The 21239-nt window shown below is 41.5% G+C and overlaps 2 protein-coding genes across 7 annotated transcripts in view; one reads left to right on the plus strand and one right to left on the minus strand.

Moving 5' to 3' along the window:
- The window catches only part of ZNF790 (zinc finger protein 790), a 95219-nt gene extending 84978 nt beyond the window's left edge, over window positions 1-10241 (minus strand). For all 3 annotated transcript variants that reach the window (XM_059906251.1, XM_059906253.1, XM_059906249.1), the window contains exon 1: window positions 10005-10241. The gene's annotated coding sequence lies outside the window, so the exon portion shown is untranslated. The remainder of the gene's footprint in view (window positions 1-10004) is intronic.
- Window positions 10242-10308: 67 nt separating this feature from the next.
- LOC132354334 (zinc finger protein 420) overlaps window positions 10309-21239 on the plus strand; it is a 75583-nt gene continuing 64652 nt past the window's right edge. For all 4 annotated transcript variants that reach the window (XM_059906222.1, XM_059906221.1, XM_059906220.1 and 1 more), the window contains exons 1-6: window positions 10309-10664; window positions 11250-11304; window positions 15195-15831; window positions 17562-17631; window positions 19026-19152; window positions 19436-19531. In XM_059906222.1, coding sequence (XP_059762205.1) covers window positions 17623-17631; window positions 19026-19152; window positions 19436-19531 — 232 coding nt within the window. In that variant the 5' untranslated portion in view covers window positions 10309-10664; window positions 11250-11304; window positions 15195-15831; window positions 17562-17622. The remainder of the gene's footprint in view (window positions 10665-11249; window positions 11305-15194; window positions 15832-17561; window positions 17632-19025; window positions 19153-19435; window positions 19532-21239) is intronic.

Genomic DNA, 21239 nt, shown 5'->3' on the forward strand with positions numbered 1-21239 from the left:
AATTCCCAAGTGTATTCAGTTAAATCTAGATGATTGTTCACTCCAAAAAAGCTGAGCAATATTTCTATAGTTTACACAAAGTCCAAAAATTTCTTTGAAAAAATGTTGATCCATCTGGCATAATTTTCCTTCTACATCAAAAATTTCCTTTAGCAGTTATTTTAGTGCAGGTACACTGCCATTAAATATCTCAGCTTTTGTTTGTCAGAATATGTATTTTATTTTAATTTTTCTAGATATATTTAGAATTCCAGGTTGACAGAATATATATATGTTCTGTTTTTCTGGAGAACCCTAATATATCCAGGCTATGAACATCATTGGGGGACCTTATCCTGCCAACTACCTGCTGCCAGTTTTGCAAAAGTGGCTATGCCATTTTGCATTCACAGTAGCAATGTATGAGATTTCTATTCGGTCCACATCCTCATCAACAACTGATATGGTGAGTCTTTTCAATTTTAACTATTTTACTGAGCATGTAGTAGAATTACATTGTGGTTTTAATTTGCATTTCTCTGAGAAGTACTGACTTTTGGCATCTTTTCCTATGTCATTTGTTAGCCATTTAAATGTACTCTTTTGTGAAGTGTCTGTTCAAGCCTATTGCCTATTTTTATTGGGTTGTCTGTCACTTTTTCTCACCAAATGAGAACTCAGGCCAGTTAACACCTTGTTTAAGCCTTATGAAACCCTGAGCAGAAAACCAGTCATGTCATACAGGACTTCTGACCTACAGAACTGTGAGCTAATAAATGGGTGTTTTCTTTTATAGCAAAAATATTGAATTTATTACCAAATGCCATGTACAGAAAACAGTGGCGTGATGTCTAATTTAATCATGATTTACATCAAGAGAAAAAAAGGCCAAAAATACTCAAATGCAAATGATCAAAAAACACCAGCTATTAAAACTTAGAGAAGGGGACTTCCCTGGTGGCACAGTGGTTAAGAATCCACCTGCCAATGCAGGGGACATGGGTTTGATCCCTGGTCCGGGAAGATCCCACATGCCGTGGAGCAACTAAGCCCGTGTGCCACAACTACTGAGCCTTACACTCTAGAGCCCATGAGCCACAACTAATGAGCCCACGCACCACAACTACTGAAGCCCACGCGCCCTAGAGCCTGTGTGCTGCAACTACTGAAGCCTGTGTGCTCTAGGGCCTGTGTGCAGCAACTACTGAGCCCACATGCTGCAACTACTGAAGCCTGCACACCTAGAGCCTGTGCTCTGCAATAAGAGAAGCCACCGCAACGAGAAGCCCGTGCACTGCAGTGAAGAGTAGCCCCCGCTCACCTCAACTAGCAAAAGCCTGCGTGCAGCAATGAAGACCCAATGCAGCCAAACAACAAAACACAAAAACTTAAAGAAGATAGGGGACTTTTCACACGCATTGCTATATCCCCCAAGGTCTCTATAGATGCTTAATAACTGTGAGTGGGTTGAACTGAACCAAATTTAAGTGGGTGCTGTTTTAAGATGCTAAGTTTTTGTTAATTTATTATGCCATAATAGAAAACTAAAATAGATTTGGATACCAGAAGTGAAGTGCTGCTGTAACAAATAACTAAAATGTGGGAGTGGAAATAGGAGACTGGAAGAATTGTAAAGAGCATGATAGAAAAAGTATAGATTGCTTTGAACACACTGTTAGCAGTTCTTAAAGATCTTTGTCAAGCTCACGTACACAAGACAAGGCCTGACTGTTTCAACCAGTAAAATACTATGAACCACTCTTAGACTTGGACAGTTTATTACTTATGTATACAATGAAAAGACACCAAGCTCCCTATGATCCTTGTTCTAGATGCCGAAAAGGATGGCACTGAAACAAAGGGGCTGGATGAGTGCATTGTAAGTTGTGGGATACTAACTTCATTGCTGAGAAGTCAGTCCCAGACTGCAGCTAAGCAGTTTAATATTCAGCAGTTCTATTCTTTTGTTGGTGGTGTGTTGTTTTGTTTTGTTTTTGCAGCTCTATTCGGGGTGGGGGGGCGGGGCGGGGCAGGCGGTGTTGGGCAGAAAGCCCCATACTTCACCAGAACCTGAAGGTGATTAGAAACTATCTCAAAACAGCCTCCCAAGTTCTAACGCAAGGAGGCAAATGGGAGATGGCCTGGTAGCAGCTCCTTACTGGCCTCCCACCTTTCATGTTCTAGGAGAATCATAAGGCATTCTGCCAAGACGCAGGTAAGCTGTATTTCAAGACTTCACCTGCATGGGTCCATGCAACTGTAGCGAACAGTGGAGCTGTTCCCCACAATTCCACGCCCCAACCGTTCAGTATCCAGCTAAGAATTCTCAGGATCATAGGCTACCCCATCTGATACTCTAATTAGTTGTATAGATAGAGGCTTGGACCAAATATGTTCCATTGCCTTAAGAAACATAGTGACCACTGACCACAACTATGACTTCTAGTAGGCCCAATCTGGAGCCAAGTCAGCTAAATATGTCCCAGCTGCCATTGGGATCAACCTGAGAGAGCAACACACTTTTTTTCCAAGGTGAAAAATGGGTTGCTCTGCTTTCCCTGTTTCAATGATCCAAGTGTGGCAAGAAATGTTTGCAATGTATGCACATATACATCACCTGTACTGGCCAGTGGGAAGTCCAGGGCAATACAATTGTCTATTACCACTCATCCTAGAGAGTTTAGAATAATTAACAGTTTGAAAAACAAGAGAATAGGCTAAAGAAAATCCTATCAGTGTCAAAAAATAATCTTGTTCTATCATTTCAAGTGGAGGCTGTTCCTTTCTGAAGTCAGCAGCTCTTGGAAGGCTTCTGATTAGGACTATTTGTTGGTCAACAGTTATGTTGACGTGATGGTGACAGTTTGGGATAAACTGGCCAGGTGCTGGACAGGGATAAGAGTTGAGAGAGATTAATGGTCCCTCCCTCTACCCTCACCTCAAAAGGTCTAAGTGTTCTACACCCAATGATCAGGGTTGTTCCTCTTCTACAGCCATATGATCGGTCTCCAACCAGTCCCTGCAGCAATCACTTCATTCTTTTTCCAATATCCCCCATGTCTTATTGATACCATATGGCATAACTCATCCCTAGATGCCTCAGCAGTTTCTTACTACACCTGTACTATCCTAGAACCTCCTCCACTCCTGTTGTGTGGACCATGCCAGCACCACCTTAAGAGTCATCACCTCGTGGTGATCATTTTGTAATGTATAGTAATATTGCATCACTATGTTGTGCACCAGTAACTAATATAGTGTTGTAGGTCTATTATACTTCAATGACAACAACAAAAAAACAAACAAACTCATAGAAAAAGAGATCAGATTTGTGGTCACCCCAGGCGGTGGGTAGGAGGAGGGGGAATTGGATGAAGGTCGTCAAGAGGTACAATCTTCCAGTTATAAGATAAATAAGTACTAGAGATGTAATATATAACATGATTAATATAATTAATACTGCTGTATGTTACATACAAAAGTTGTTAAGGGAATAAATACTAAGAGTTTTCATCACAAGGAAAAATTAATTTTTTCTTTTTCTTTTGTATCTATTTGAGATGATGGATGTTCACTAAACTTATTGTGGTCATCATTTCATGATGTATGTAAGTCAAATATTATGCTGTATACCTTAAACTTATATGGTACTGTATGTCAATTATAGCTCAATAAAACTGGAAGAAAAAAAAAGTTAGATGAGGGAAGGGATGGGACAAGGAGAACCCTGAAGGAGTCTAGCTTGCCCCTGCCCCGATGTGAGGAGCAGAGTTACAACTGGTCTCAGCACACAATTTTGCCCCAGCCAAGGGCCCAAGTCCAAAAAACAGGAAGGGCTGAGAAGCTGTGGGAGACAGCTAGTACTGACTGCTGGACCTTTACTTCATGTCAGATTTCACGTTATCCTCACAAGCACTCTTAGAGAAAGGTGCTATTAGTCTATTTAAAAATAAAAACTTAGGGAAGGAGAAATGGGGAGGTAATAGTCAAATGGTTCAAGTTTCAGATACACAAGATGAGTAAGTCCTAGAGTTTACTGTACAGCCTAGGGCCTATAGTTAATAATATTGTATTGTATACTTGAGCATTTGCCAGGAGGGGAGATCTTACAGTCTGTGTTATCACACAAAAAATAATAATAAATAAAGAGGGTGGGAGGAGACTTTTGGAGGTAATGGATATGTTTATGGCATGGATTCTGGTGATCATGATCATGATCATGATGTGTACTTATCTCCAAACTCATCAAATTAATGTATTATCAGTTTTTTGTATTATATCAATCATACTTAACAAAGTGGGTTTTTTTGGGGGGTTAAATATTTATATTTATTTGGCTGCACTGGGTCTTAGTTGCGGCATGCAGGATCTTAGTTGTGGCATGCGGGATCTAGTTCCCTGACCAGGGATTGAACCTGGGTCCCCTGCATTGGGAGTGTGGAGTCTTAACCACTGGACCACCAGGGAAGTCCCAATGAAGTGTTTGTTTGTTTGTTTTAAAGATATTAATGTAGTAGGCAGAGCACAGGCTCTGAACTCAAGAGAGAACTGGTTTTGAATCTCAGTCCTTGCCTTAGCTAACATGAATAAAATTTAAAATTCCTCCACTTTGAGGATTTTGGGGGGTTACAAAACATAGAATTTGGGCAAGCATATAGGTGATAAAAGGTGATAAACATTATTTTTCCCCTTAAAAATAAAACAAAAATTTAAAACATCACCTCATATTCATGATCATTATCATCAATAGCCATAATTGCTAAATTCAGCAAGTACAGCCAGGAGACAAAAGAAGTACTAGGTTAGAGTTTCCCAGCCCCCTTTTCTCCAAGGGTATGTGTGGAAGGCAAAAAGGTAGAGTGAGAAGTTAATTATGTAGATTGGGTTTCTGACAGCAGTCTGGGCCTCTTCCATCCTCTCCAACCTCATAATTAAACATTCTATTTAAATGGAAGGTTATCATTTTGGGAGAATTGCCACATTTAGTGCCCAAACTGCCTGTCTTAAGTATGTGCTCCACTGGGAGCTGTCTCAGTTGTCCAATTATCTTTTCAGTTTCTCCATCTTTCCATTTTCCATCTTTAAATGGCACTTGCTGCCTGCATATGATACAGGGCATAAAAGGTCCAGTGAATATCCCATGTAGCTGCCTGTTGCAGCATATTTTTTTGTTATAAGGTGGCACTATTGTCTGATTGGATATGTTCAGGGAATCCAAGTGGATAACAATGTAACACATCTATGGCTTAGATGACCATACTATTCCATCTAAGAGTCTTTGAAAAGTATGGCCCCCATCTGCTGTGTGGACAGGATGGCAGTGCTATACACTGAAAGGGTGTTTATTGCAGTCAATTCCCACCAGTACCTTTGGGTGGAACAGAGAGAGCCTATACGGTCTATTTTCCAGGACTGGCCAGGTCTGGTACCCCTGGCTATGTACCCAAGAGTTCTCTTTGCTACTCAACTGCATAGCTGACAGCCTAGGCATATTTGCTGGGCTTTCCTGACCTCTTGTGTTGGAATCACTATGTCTCATTTTGGGGCTCAGTCCTGAATTATAGATGGATCATCTATACACGCGTGATTGTGAATCCAGGTGGCCATGGCCCTTACCTGGGTCCTTATCTGATGATCTCATAGATTCCATTCCAATAAATTTCTGTTGTTTTAATCCACCTAGTTTGTGGCACTTTGTTGTAGTAGCCCTAGGAAACTAATATACTGGTTGACAGTGTCAGGAATGTGCTGTGTCCAAAACCCAAGGGGATGTCATTGCCTAGTGGATTTTTTGCCATAGGCTCCAGTCTGCATATTGTCAGTTGCTGACACTTGGTCCTCCTAAAACCCTTTTCCATGGGCATCCACATGGTTACAACCAAGGGATGTGGGTCTTGTGCAATCTCTTGCCATAATGCTTCATCCTCACAGAGGCTGAAACTTAATTATCCAGTTGTCCCACCACCAGGTACAACACCACATCGCCAGTGCACTGGCTCCTGCCCATGAGTCAGTGAAAATGTAACAAGGTACATTTTGAGGGATATTTTCCAGGGGAAGCATCGCAGCCTGCAGTTCCTCCCATTAAGCAGAGTTCTCTTTTCCATGCACAACTTTAAGCATTTTTCTTTGAGGCTGCACAGCAGCAGTGGTCTAGTACATCCCACCTGTTTTTAACTTAGCTGATATGTCCATGAACCAGGCCCAGGAATACTCAGGAATCTTACTGTATTGAAGCTCCCTAGAAGCTCAAGGTGCTGGAACAGACACTGCATCTGACATAACTGCATCTGGAGAATGACTAGTCACTTATTCATGTAGATGTGAGATGCCAAGAATGACCAGTTTGCTTCTTTTCTGGATATTCCACTTCCACTTAAAAATGAATGCTGTTGTGCAATATTCACTTTGTTGGTATTCACATTTCTAACCCAGGATAGGGATGTTTGTGTAACACAACCTGCTATTGGTTTGTTAGTCTTCAGTATCCAGTGACTAATAATGAGCCAGTAATTGTCTCTGAAACGGGGTATTTTTTTGTATTGGCTTGAATAGTGTCCCCTACAAATTCATGGCTACCTGGAGCCCATAAATGTGACTTACTTATTTGGGAATACAGTCTTTGCAGATATAATCAAGTTAAGATGAGGTTACACTGGATTAGGGTGGGCCCTAAATGCAATATGACTGTTGTCCTTATTTTTTTAAAAGGCAAATTTGGACACAGTGACATGGCCATACGAAGAGAACGCCATGTGATAACAGAGCCAGAGATTGGAGTGATGTGTCTACAGGCTAAGGAATGCCAAGAATTGCCAGAAACCACCAGAAATAATGAAAAAACAAGGAAAGATTCTCCCCTAGAGCCTTCAGAGAGAGGCCAACACCTTGATTTCGGACTTCTGGCCTTCAGAACTGTGAGACAATAAATTTCTGCTGTTTTAAACCACCTAGTTTGTGGTACATTGTTGTGGCAGTCCTAGGAAACTAATAATACTCGTTGACGGTGTCAGACACGTGCATGTCCAAAACCCAAGGGAATGCCATTGCCTAGTGACCACATCTTTTTGCTACAGGCTCCAGTCTGCATAAATGTCAGTTGCTGACACTTGCGGCTCAAAAGGCTTGTTAGGGCTGACTGGCCAGAATAGAAGGGCAGCCTGTACAGCTTGTTGGATAGTTTCTAAGGCCTGTTATTGGACAGTGCCCCTTTTGAGTGATCTTATATAGTGAGTTAGGAGGATCCTCATGTGAGGTATGAAGTGCCTCCAACACCCAAACGTGCCTATATCACATGTTGTGCCTCATTTTGTTTGCTGGAGCTTTTAAGGCCAACAATTTTTCTTTAAAAAGCTCAGGGCTTTTTCTCTGGGCAGCCCACATGGTTCCCAAGAATCTTCCTTCAGTGTTTAGCCCCTGTATCTTATTGGGATCTTAATCTTCCAGCCCTGGTTCAGATAATTGACTCATCTTATGAAAGGCAGTCTATATGCTGTGCTTAGCCCTTCCAATCGGAACAATGCCATCAATGTAATGGTATCAGGACATCTCTGGTAATATTTCAGCCTTTTTAGATCCCGGCCTATTCACTAACAATGAATTGTGAAGAGTTTAGGTAGCCTATGACAACATGATAAAATAAAGGTAATTAGAACCTTGTGAAGGCAAATTGGCACTGATTTGCAGAATGCAACGGGATGCTGAGAAGGTATTAGCAATGTCCACCAACCACTGCAAGACAGACTCCTTCAGTCTGCATTACAGACTCTGTGATTGTTAATACTGGAACTGCACGTGTGAGAGAGACTACTGCCACACTGAGCTTCTGGTAGTTCACAGTCCAGAGCCAGATAACATTGTCTTTTTCACTGGCCACTGAGGGCCATTATGTGACATAGTTTCTTTAAGCACCTCCTCCTCCACTAGCTCCTTGATCAGTATAGTGACCTCTGACCTCTTCTACTCCCTCTGTCCTCCTTCCCCAGTATCCTATACTGCTTCACAGTAACTGCATGACTATACTGAAGAAGTCTAGTGAGCTCCAGGTTGGGTACTGGTGTCACTACCACTGTTCTAATTGTGGCATTTCGCCATTGGGAACACCCCTAATGGTCAAGAGAATTATTACCTATAATTAATACATCTGTTACCACAACACATTCAGCAGTATCAGTTACAACCACTTGAGTGGGTATTGCTCCAAAAGAGTCCACCTATAAAGTTATACCAGTCTATTGATCAATCTGGAAATTACTTTCCAAATTATTTCTGGAAGTTATTATTAACCGCTTCAAGTAGTTTTTTTGACCACACCCAAGGGTGCTTCCTAGCACCGCAGTAACTTATGTCCCAATGTCCAAAAGGGCTTAGAATGTTTGGCAACCTTGGTCACTGTCAAGTCCCCAACATACCTTGATCAGTGCAGGTGGCCTTGGGTCCCTCTTAGGGAAGGATGGACCTTTGCCTTTACTCCAGTCCTATTTGTTCTTAAAGGTGGTAAGGAAAGAGAGGCACTATTGAAGGCACTGGATCAACACAATCTAAACAGCACAGACCTCTACAAGAGGATCCAGATTCTCTTGGTCCTCTTCCTGTCTGCCCAAATTAATACTAAAGCTGGCAGTTATCGTCCCCTGTTACAGAAGATATACAAATGGACACATCAGGTAAATTCAAATGAAAACCACCATGCACCCACCAGAAAGGTTAAAAAGGAAACACATAGTGTGTTAGGATACAGAGCAACTGGAACTATAATACATAGCTGCAATCAGAAAACCACTTTGGAAAACCTTTTGGCAATGTATTACTATAGTTAAACATATGCATAACCTATGACCAGGAAATTCCCCTCCAAGATGCACACATATACACAGCAAAATACACAAACGAGACTGTTCAAAAGCACTATTCCTAGTAGCCCCAAGCTAAAAACAAGCCAAATACCATCAACAATGAGAGTAAGTGAACTTTATCAATTAATCTCACAAACTGAATATTTGGCAAAAGAAGTCAGACCAAAGGGGTTAGAAAGTGTGCATACAATATGATTGCATTTATGTTAAGTTCAAAATCAGGCAAAACTAATCTGTATTGTTGTAAGTCATGTGATGGATATCTTTACAGGAGACCAGTAGGGGACTTCTGGGGTGCTAGTTATGAAACTGATCAGAACCCTGTGGGGGCCTCCTGGGCACAAAAACCTTTCTGTGTCCCCAGTTTCTTATTTGCAGGATAAAGGCTTCAGCCTCCTAGACCTTCCTGAATACCAAATAGCAGATTCAAACACTTACTAATCAAGGAAGTAAGGGAATGCAGAAACCTAGAATGACCAGTCAAGAAACTATAGTGCATGGGACTTCCCTGGCAGTCCAGTGGTTAAGGCTCCATGCTCCCAATGCAGGGGGCATGGGTTCATTCCCTGGTCCGGGAACTAAGATCCCACATGCTGAGTGGCGTGGCCAAAAAAAAAAAAGAAACCATAATGCAACCATTAAAGCAGGATCCTGGTTCCTCCTCAAGGGATATACATAATCATATCTTTGCATTCTTCTGCAGGAACTAAGGCTCCCACCTAGGTGGAGGCTGGTAACTTTAGGCTGAGCACAAGAGTCCTGGAACACTGCCCTATTACCTCACCACCAATCAGAAGAAAGTCACACACCCTGCAGCCCTCACCCCAAATTTTGCCTGTTAAAACCAGCAGGGAGTTTGGGGGTTTTGAGCACAAGCCACCCGTTCTCCTTACTTGGCCCTGCAATAAACCTTTCTCTGCTCCAAACTCCAACACCTCAGTTTGGCCTCACTGTGCTTCAGGCACACGAACTTGTATTCAGTAACAGTTACTCTAAGTTCGAGCAATTTATGAAAATTCACCCATCTTTAACGATTTGGTCACTCTTTGGCATGTTACATTCAGAAAGTGGACTTTAAACACTTAATTTTTTTTTTAATCATAAAAACTGTATCAGGAACAGCTGTACAACCACACCCCCAAGGTCACAAACTGAAGCAAATGCACTCACCAGCAGTAAAGGGTCACTCTCCTTACGTCCTCCTCCACAGGCCAGGCTGCGGTAACGGCCTGGAGATTCATCTCCTTTAGCCTCCTCGGAATCCTCTCTATCTTACCCTCCACCTGCCAGAGCCTTAGGACTCTGTGGCGGCACCCACCGCCAACCCGTGGTAATCTGAGGCTGAGAGAACAGGACGACCCCTTTTGGCCCTCTAGGGCTCTTAGTCCACACTACACGTCCCAAAAGTCCCCGCGGCCGGAAATAAGCTTCCCGCCAGAGCGCGACCGGAGATGCCAGAGCGCGACCGGAGATGCCAGAGCGCGATCGGAGGCGCCACATCACAGCTGGGACAGCAGACGCGCGGAGTGATTCGCGGAGTCGGCGGAGGACCCGCCGGTCGCGGATTGTACTCTTGGGAGGAGTACGGTGCTGAGAGGGGCTCGGAAGGGTTGGGTTGCTGGCTCTCTCGGATCTTTTGGGTACTGGACTACATTTTCCAGAAGCCTGCGGGTGTAACGTCACTTCCTACTAGGTTGCACGTCACTTTCTACTAGGGTGTCGGCGCTGTTAATGCTGGAACGAGTTGAGCCGCACAGCGGCTGAGGGAGCGCGGACTGTTGATCTGGACCCGGACCGCTGGGACCCGGCAGGACGCCGGAGAAGCAGAAGGTGAGGCGTTGTCTGAGCCCCGGGACAAAGGCCGGCCGTGTCTAGAGCCTCAGGCCTTAGCACTCCACTGTGTGTGTGTGTGTGTGTGTGTGTGTGTGTGTGTGTAACGTGATGTGCCTGTGGGACTGCATGATTTTGCGTGTGACCACTTAAGAGAGTGGTAATTGTGTCTTCAGACGTGAGAGCGGTTGTGTTAAGCTGCGAGAATGACCAGATAAAGAAGCTTGTCTCCAAGTCACAGACCTGATCTCAGAATGAGAATTTTAGAGCCAGAAACAGCCTCTAGTTCGGGGGGCTGACAAGAGAGGAGGCAAAAATCGAGGTAGTAAGATTCCAGTCTCCCCTCAGGATCCACCTGGGGAGCCCTATGCGGATTCTCGACTTCCACTCTGGTTCCCAAAGAGGGAGGGCATCATTGCTCAGGTCACTCGCTGAGCTTCGGCTGAGTGCCTACTTTAATTCGTGGTGTGGGGGGCGTGGGGTGGGGCAGGGAGAGTAGAAGATGTTTGTTTCTAACAAATCAGTCTGGGTTCATAGAAAGGCTTGGTGTCTCAAGATTAACTCTTACCAACTTCTCTGACACAGGTGACCAGAGAACAAGGGAAGAGTAGCTGTTGGACAACTAAGAGTTTTATCCAAGGTAAGTTGTTTTTCTCTTTTTTGTCTCTGAATTGCTTTCTGGATTTATCTTTCTGCCTCTCGAAAATCTATAGCAAGGATCCTTTTAGTGATCTGGTTCTTGGGCGTTGCTATTCCAAAGAATAATGGGGATGGGGGGAGGTTAGAGGAATGGACCCAAAGAAGATGTTACACTCCATTTCTCTCCTTTTAACCTGAGGTACACATATTCATGTGCCAAATATTTTAATGCCGCCTGTATACTTAGTCCTTTGCTAAGATTTTTGAAGGAATAGAATAAATCCCACAGAGTGAAATTTGAAGCCTTTCTTTTAGTATTTTCTTCTCAATTTTATTGTTTAAGAGATGATATTGTAAGTATTTAAAAGGTTCAAAAGAGCATTCAGCGAATTCTCGTTCCCAGCTCTGCCCTTAGTCACATAGTTTTCCCACTTCAGAGGGCAACCAGTGTGACTAGTTTCTTGAGTACTTCCAGGGGGATTCTATGCATATATTAGTACATGACGGACTTATTCGTTTTTTATAGCTGAACTATATTCCATACTTCCATGTTTAAAAACTGACCCTTACCAACTTTCAGATGACTATCAGTCTTTTACTATTATAAACGGTGGTGGGATAAATATAGACGCTCATTTGATGAGTTTATTAGTAGGATGAATGCTACTTTCTGGGCCAACTTATGTGTGGACTTTAAATTTTAATACTTTATATTTTCCCTCAGAGAGGCTGTATCATTACTTTACTAATCACTACTTTTTGATTTTATGTTTTATTCAAGGTACTTTGCTAGTTGTTGGAAAGCTTAAGAAAATTATTAATATGCTATTGTAGAGTTTTTCAAACTATGGGGTTGTTACCTTATTTTTTGTGTGTGAGGTAAAATCAATTCACTGAGCCATGATCAGCATTTTTTTAAACTTTTTATTATGAAAAATTCAAACTGTACAAAAATAGACAAAATAGTAATGAACCTCTATGTACCATCCTTTATTCAGCTTCAATGATGACTGACTCATAGCTAGTCTTGTTTGATCTATACCTCTGCCCACCCCAGAATTATTTTGAAGCAAATGCCAGATGTTGTATTACTTCATCCATAAACATTTCAGTGTGTATGTGAATGATGGGTCTTTTAAAAAACTTAATCACAATACCATTATTTTCTCTCAAACAATATTTCTTAAATATTAGATATCCAGTTAGAGTTTAGACTTCCTCTCAGGGCATATCTTTTTTAGATTTTAAAATTTCTTTGAATCTGGGTCCAAATAAGACCTATGTGTTGCGATTGGTTTATAATGTATTTGTTGAAGAAACTGGGCGATTTGTTCTGTATAGTTTCCCACAGTCTGGTATCATTAACATGTTTTTCTGTATTTCCTATAGATTAAGAGGCTTAGCCTACATGCACCAATTTGAATTTCCCGGATGGGATCAGAAGGAGACCCCAGATTAATTTTCAACACCTTATAATCCAAATATTGGAGAAGGTTTCCTGGGTAGGGAAAGTTCAGGCTCAAATTGATCACATACCAGGTGGACAGTTGCTTCTCCCATGGGACAATATATGGTTAATGGGTCTGAGGAGAGTATGTGCCCTCGATCTGACCTACAGCCCTTATGAAATGGCAGCAGGATTGAAAATCCATAAAGATAGAGGGAGACATTATTATTAAAAGACCTCATATGTGATGAGTCTTCATGTGCATGGAGGGCGAGACATACTCCCTCTAAATATAGGAAATAGTGATAAGGAGGTTTCCTAAAGTTTCTTTGAGATGTGAGTCAGACAGGGGGCCTTAAATTAAGAGAGATTAAGGCTTGAGGCAAGAGAGAGACACATGTAGGTGTCCTTTTGCCACTCTGCCATTTATTTATTTATTTTTCACATCTTTATTGGAGTATAAATGCTTTATAATGCTGTGTTAGTTTCTGCTGTACAACAAAGTGAATCAGCTATATGTATACATATATCCCCATACACACTGCCATTTAAAAGGGAGCTGTTTAAAGAGACCATTGTGTCTCTTAATGAAGCCAGCTGCCTGGGACCTATTGGGAGATGGAAGTTCCATTGAATGCCTTTCCCAAGAGCCCAGCATTGTGTGTTTTGAGAAGTGAAATGTATGCCTTGGTCACTACTAGTAATGTCTGGAACTCTGAAGGGAATAAGGATTGTCCTGGTGAGTCCTTGTGTATGTAGAGACGAGTGACTTTGATTTATATTTGAGTATCTGTAAGGCAAGAGATTCCCAGATTTCTTTACCCTTAAAGGAACAACTCTTAGGCAGTGGCCCAAGAGTTTGTAAAAATATGCAGATGGGACCATTTGTTTGTCAGGACATTTGTGCAAAGATGACTTCCTAAAGTCTGACCACTTGTTCTGATCCTTGGATCCTGTCCTTTATGGGGAACATCCTAGTTAAGGAATGGAAAGCAGCAACATTCCACTGAGCTCCATCACCTATGATGGTGGCAGTGCTATCCATAAAGTCTGTGAGCTCACATTGCTGTTTACTTAGTTAACCCCAGGGTGGTTCCTAGTCAAGGGCTCTGAGGGAGGGGAGACCTCCTCTAGCACCATGGCATCTGGCAAGAGACTAAGGACAGGGAAGACCACTCCCTCCTGTAGATGGAACATTACAGAGGGCTCAGGTTTGGCTGAGCCTATAGGATGTAACTGTGCTGAGTTTGTGGGGGTGCTGCCTCCATGATCCAAGGCATAGTAGGCATCTGGGTTCAGAGAGTCCCAGGCTTAGGGTCTTGGAAAGCCTTTATCCCCAAGAGATCTTAGTATATAGCCAGCCGTTGTCACTCTAATGGTGTATAGCATAGGACCAAAAGGGTCAGTTTCTTGTATCATAAGCCTTTAGGCACCTGGTGGCCATCAGAGGGGGTCCAGAGGCATGAGAGGAGGTTGCTGCAGCCTCTGCAGAGAAGGAGTCTCTGAGGGCACTAACAGGAGTGACTGCTGATTTTAATTTGAACAGATTCTGGAGCCTTTTGTTGGAAGGCTTCCTTTCCAAGGTGGGATGACTTGTAAGTAACAGCTCAGTGAGATTAACTAAAATTTGTAAGTCAGGAATATGTTGCTTCCAGACCCAAATAAGACTGAAAGACATTATGGGTGCTGAGAGATTTTACTGTAGTTTCTTGACAGTGTCAGGCATAGAGTTGCCCTGTTTTTACCAATACTTTTCAGGAATTTAACCGAGGTGTCAGGGCTTTGCATTATGTGTGAGGCAGTGGCCTATGCCTTTTTTTGTGAGCTCTTTTGTGAGTATTTTTATGTTCTTAATAAGCATGTTAAATGAATCTCCTCAGAGGAGGATGTCGTCCATATAATGTCATACTTGTGCTCCTGGAAAAAGGTGGATGCAGTTAAGATTGTGTACAATGGCAAGGCTACTGAGGTATCCGTGGGTAGCCTGGCAAAGGTCCATTGTGTTAGACCTTAGGGTGTGGGTTTAGCAAACTTCCTATGAAGAGGAATTGAGAGTTTTTAGCCATGACATCAACGTTGGGTCAAGACAGCACTTGTGAAATATTTTATCACGGGCTTGTACCTCATGCCACACACAAAAATTTACTCAAAATGCACCATCGACCTAAATGTAAGAGTACAAGCAGCCAAAGGGGAAAAAATACATAAATTGGATTTCCTCAAAATTAAAAACTTTCAAGTTTCAAGGGACACCACCAAGAAAGTGAAGATGCAGCCCACAAAGTGGGACCTGAAATTTGAAAATCACAAGTTCAGGAAGGGAATTGTATTTTGGAATATATAAGGAATTATTACAACTGAACAATGAAAAGACAAATAACCAAAATTTTTTTCTTTTTTCTTCCTTTTTTCTTTTGGCCACACCATGAAACATTCCCGACCAGGGATCGAACCCGTGTCCCCTGCAGTGGAAGCACAGAGTCTGAGCCACTTGGACCTCCAGGGAAGTACCACCAAATTTTTTAAATGAGCAAAGAATTGGAATACACATTTCTCCAAAGAAAATATACAAATGACAAATAAGCACATAAAGATGTTCAACATCATTGGGGAAATGCAAATCAAAATCACGACATACCACTTCAAACCCACTAGAATGAATTTAATCCAAAAGATGGCGAAGATGTGGAAAAAATGGAACTTTGATATATTGGTGGAACTGTAAGATGATGCAGCTGCTTTGAAAAAGAGTTGGCAGTTCCTCAGAAAGGTAAGCATGGGCCTTCCCTGGTGGCGCAGTGGCTGAGAGTCTGCCTGCCAATGCATGGGACACGGATTCGAGCCCTGGTCTGGGAAGATCCCACATGCCGCGGAGCAACTAGGCCCATGAGCCACAACTACTGAGCCTGCACGTCTGGAGCCCGTGCTCCGCCACAAGAGAGGCTGCGATAGTGAGAGGCCCGCGCACCGCGATGAAGAGTGGCCCCCGCTCGCCACAACTAGAGAAAGCCCTCGCACAGAAACGAAGACCCAACGCAGACATAAATAAATAAATAAATAAACTTTAAAAAAAAAAAAAAGGTAAGCATGGAGTTACCATATGATCCAGCAATTCTGTTCTTAGGTGTATATATCTAAGAGAAATGAAACATATGTCCACACAAAAACATGTACGTGAATGTTCTTAGTAGCATTATTCTTAGTAACAATAAATAAGTGAAAACAATGCAAATGTCCATCAACTGATGAATGGGAAAAATGTGGTGTATCCATACAATGGAACATTATTTAGCAATATGTATAAAGGCAAAAGTACTAATCTATGCTGCAACATATGCTAACCTTGAAACATTATGCTATGTGAGAGAAGCCCATCACAAAGACCACATATTGTATGATTCCATTTATATGAAATGACTAGAATAAGCATATGTGTAGATATAAAGAGTGGATTAACAGTTACCAGGGTCTGAGGGAACAAGAGTGGGAAGTGACTGCTAAGGGGCATGGGGTTTTGGATAATAAGAATATTCTAAAATTAGATGGTTGTGCATCTCTGTGAGTATACTAAAAACCGCTTAGTTGTATTTTTAAAAGGATGAATTTATGGAATGTGAGTTATATGTCAATGAAGCTGTTACGAAAAGAAACAAGTATAAGGAAGATTCTATAGCCAGTGGGGGCAGAGAGTGGTTAAATTCACAGACCTGTTTGCTGATCACGTAAGTGTTAATTGTATAAAGAATCTAGTGCGTAGTATGTGCTCTGTGGAAATTATTTGTTTTACAGCCACTTTCTCAAGTCATCCCCAGCCTTACATTTAGAGGCAGAATGATGTTCAGCAGGATAACAAGGGAGTGCTGCCTCCAGAATTCCTGAATTCAGCTGAGGCTATGATTGGATGCAACAGGCAGCCTTCTTCTTTTTTTGTTTTTAATTTTTTGGCAGCGCCACGTGGCATGCGGGATCTTAGTTCCCCAACCAGAGATTGAACCTGTGCCCCCTGCAGTGGAAGCGAGGAGTCTTAACCACTGGACCGCCAGGGAAGTCCCCAGGCAGTTTTCTGTTAAAGGATGCTTTGGGGAATTCCCTGGCGGTCCAGTGGTTAGGACTCCGTGCTTTCACTGCCGAGGGCCCAGGTTCAGTCCCTGGTTGGGGAACTAAGATACCACAAGCCATGCAGCCAAAAAATAAATTTATTAAATAAAATTTTAAAAAATTAATTAAAAAGAATGCTTTGGATTTGTTCCTTGGTTACTTGATGAGTCTAGTGTGACTTCACGTGGCCTGGATGAAGCCTACAATTTGAACTCAAAATGCTTCTTGCACCTTGGAATGTGAGAACGAGCCGGTGAGGCACCCGGAGCTACTTAGTGTGTTGGGCCTGGGGGAAAAAGGCAGATCTTAGTTGTGGGAAGTGTTTGTTGCAGGATTTGGCCTACATGGATACAGAGCACTTCTAGGCCTGAGGGCCCCATCATTGTCCTTGAAGCAAGTATGACTTGGATACATTTTGGATCAGAGGCCCCTAGTCTGAAAATGTTAACCACTCAGGACGGGTCAGAGAACCCTAAGAACATCATAGGAATTGGGTACTGCTTTAGCATAAATTAATTCTTCTATATCTATGTTTTTTGGGATTGGGGAAGGGATTTGATTGTTTATATTTCTGCAAATCTCAGTATATATATTGGGGCATGGAAGGGACCAGGTGCCATGAAAAGGGAAGGAAATATTTATCTTAACTTAGTCATTTAGAAGGAAGCCTATTCTCACGGTTTCCTTTTTCTTTCCTGACTCTGTATTCTCAGGACTCAGCACTTCTCCATGAGAAGAAGCCAGAGGAGGACTAATAATTTGCCCTTCTAAGCCATGCCCCATGTGAGTTGGTGTTTTTTCTTCCCCTCATCAAATAGTCATTGTTTTCTAAGATATGAATGCTCAATATTCTTATCTCCAGATTTTCTGCCTCACTAAGCCCCACCCCTCTCTTCTCTAGCCATATTTAGGGATCCATTCTGCAAATCAGGAAATGTATTAAGGAAAGAGTAGAACCTCTTGTGTCAGAATGTGGTTTGATGAGATGGGACTACACATGCAAAATTCAGTCTTTCTCATTGACCTCCATTTTCTGGTTGATTAGGATAGAAAATTGCTGTTTATCTCAGAATGTGGTGAAATCTTTGGTCTGTGAGGCTTTTAAGATTGGAAATGTGATCAAATGTAGGATTGAGAACAGAGAGGAGCATGTCATGTCAGTGAATACCTCAGAGGTGAATACCAGTGACAAGGTCCATTTCAAATTTGAATAGAATGTGTAAGTCAGGGGCCACATATGTGTGAGTTTAGCTCATCTTTCATTGGTTTTCCGTTGCTCAGAATAAGCAAAGTGTACAGTGAGCAATGATGAGTGGTAAAATGATCAGCCAGAGGGTTAGATATTTGCGAATTTTAGAAACAGAGCTGATGTTAGAGAAGGAAAACAAACTAAATACTGGAAAATAAGAAAATGATTACAGGGAATTCCCTGGCGGTCCAGTGGTTAGGACTCTGCGCTTTTTACTGCCGAGGGCCGGGGTTCAATCCCTGGTGGGGGCACTAAGATCCCACAAGCTGCGCTGTGCAGCAAAAAGAAAAAAAGAAAATGATTATAATTATAATATGGAATATTATGTACCTTATAAAAATGATGTCTATGAAAGGATTTGCTAGGACAAGGAAGAATATTATTGCTAAGTTATTCTGAGACTTGAGTTGGAAATAAATTCTTAAATTATATAGAAATCTTATTTTCTAAGATAAACATTTTAAAAGACATTTGGAATGGGCCCATCAGTTTTGTTTTTTTCTCTTTTTTCTCCCTCCCTTCCTCCTTCCATCCTCTCTTTCTTCCCTCCCTTCCTTCCTTCCTTTTTCTTATTTTCAATTCTTTAAAGGGAAGAGGGGAGGAAGGAATTTGTAACTTATTTGAGAATTTGCATGTTATGTGCTTGCACACAGTATTTCATTTAATCAGAGAACTCCACTTACCTGGCTTTTGTTCATTCTTGTAACTGTTCACAAGAAGCTATGACAGAGTAATAGGAATGTTTAGAAACTATTTAGGTGCTCTGCATTTATCACACTCCCTTCCTTTCCATTATTTAGCCATATTGCAAGCTTCCAGCTTCAACGTATTTCTGTTTTGGCCACTGTATGTAATACTTTTCTTCTCCTCTCATTACTTCTAAAAAATATTTCTTTATTTTACCATTAACCCTGGATTGTTATTTCAGAGGTTGGTGTTGTTCAAAGATGTAGCCATAGACTTCTCACAGGAAGAGTGGGAGTGCCTGGAATTGGAACAGAGGGATTTGTACAGAGACGTGATGTTGGAGAACTACAGCAACCTGGTCTCACTGGGTAATTTTGTCTGTTCCCAATAATTCAACTTCAGTCTTTGTGAAATTTAGAAAAGTTGCCAAGTGCCTAGCTGAATTTCAGACCCCTAGTCCCAAATAAATTTTTTGTGCCTTATAGACTTTGAAATGGACAGCTCCATTGGGCACTTTTATCTACTCTTTTCTTCAGATATCCTTTCTCTGAATCTTTCTGTAATTGACCTTCTTACTTGATGAACAGTGGACTCAATTTTAATTCTGGACAAGCAGAATGTAACCATATCCATTTCCATTCTTATAAGCAGGATTTTCCATTTCTAAGCCAGATGTGCTCTCCTTATTGGAGCAAGGGAAGGACCCTTGGAAGGTTGTACGGGATGTGACAAGAGGTCTGAGCCCAGGTGAGTAAGAGATGATCAGGCAAAGGGAGGACGTTGTTAAATTCCTTAATAAGTTGGCCACACCTTTGAGTTATTAGCTCCAAAGTTCTCCTCACAGACCCAACCAAGGCCTTTTACTCTTAGGCCTGTGGAGTAAAATCCTGAGCCCTGGAGGACAAAAGTGTTTTAGCATCAGTTACCTAAGGAATCCCCTTCTTTGCTCCATTTACCACTTCCCTTTTCTTTCATGTTCCCCTGTATTTTCAAGCAGGGAATAGCCCTCCTTTTTCAATGATAACCATTTTAACATTTTATATTTTTGATCTAGTGAAACCTGTATGAGTCTTTATCCAACAAATATTTTTAAATACCCTCTGTATTCTAAGTATTGAGAATATAACAGTAAACAAGAAAAATTCCCTATCCCCATTGATCTTTCCTAGCAGAAGAAATAGTCAGTAACAAATAAAAATATACAAAGAGTGATGAGTGTTAGGAAGCAAAACAAAAAGCATAGAGAATCACAAAGTAATGGGGGGAGGTGTTCTTATAGAAAGAGTGGTTAAGGATGGCTCTCTGAAGTGCTCGCATTTGAGAGGAGACATGAATAGAGTAAGCCATGCAAATTCTGGGAGAAGAGCAGGTTTTTGTTTTTTGGGGTTTTTTGTTTGTTTGTTTTTTGGCTGCCCTGCGTGGCTTGTGGGATCTTAATTCCCCAACCAGGGATCAAACCCAGGCCCTTGGCAGTGAAAGCTCAGAGTCCTAACCGCTGGACTGCCAAGGAATTCCCAAGAAGAGCAGTTTAAGGCAGAGAGACTAGCAGTTGCAGAGGAACTGAGGTAGCAGTGAGTTTGATCCTTTTGAGGATCAACAGATAAGTGTGGCTAGGGTGAGTCAGGGAGAACAGAAATAGAAGAAAGTAATGTATCAATATAGATTCATCAATTTTAACAAATATACTGCACCAATGCAAGATATTAAGTTATTACTGATAAGGGAACCTGGAGGGGAAGGAAAAGGGAGCATGTGGGAACTCTCTGGACTTAGTTCAGTTTTTCTGTAAACCTAAAGCTACTCTAAGAAATAAAGTCTTAATTAAAAAACATAAGATAAACTATAGCTTGAGTTCATACCAATTCAATTCAGATTCTGAATTATAGGCTTTTTATTTAACCCTTTTTAAGATCTTACAGCTGCATCTATTTTCTCCCATGCCAGGAGTCCCAGTTATCAAGGACACTATGAATGATGCAATTAGAATATCACATAATTACATATGTTATCCCACATTATACAAGAAGCCTCTAAAATAAGAAGATCAACACTACCACTAACTATATGATTACTCAAAACAGTTTGAGATAATTGTTTTGGCAGTTTTTTGTTCCCTTCATAGGGTATATCTCACAGTCAAATTACTATGTTTGAAAGTTATTTGAAGTAGTTTCCTTGTATGGTTATGCCACCAATTGTAAATACTGGTTCTTTTTTTTTTTTTTTTTTCAATTTTTAAGCTGTGCTTTCTTGTAATTTAATTTTGTTTTATAATTATTTAATATATTTATATACCTCCAAAGTCAAATCTACAAAACAAGTTATATTCAAAGAAATCTGACTTCTATTGCTGGCTCCTCTACCTGTTCCTTCCCTACCCTGTAACTATGGGGTTTATTCCTCCCCCTTTTGAAAATAAAAGCAAATGTGTATTATGCATTTATACTTCTTCCAC

The sequence above is a fragment of the Balaenoptera ricei genome, chromosome 19 (genome assembly GCF_028023285.1).
Source record: "Balaenoptera ricei isolate mBalRic1 chromosome 19, mBalRic1.hap2, whole genome shotgun sequence".
Lineage (NCBI taxonomy): Eukaryota > Metazoa > Chordata > Mammalia > Artiodactyla > Balaenopteridae > Balaenoptera > Balaenoptera ricei.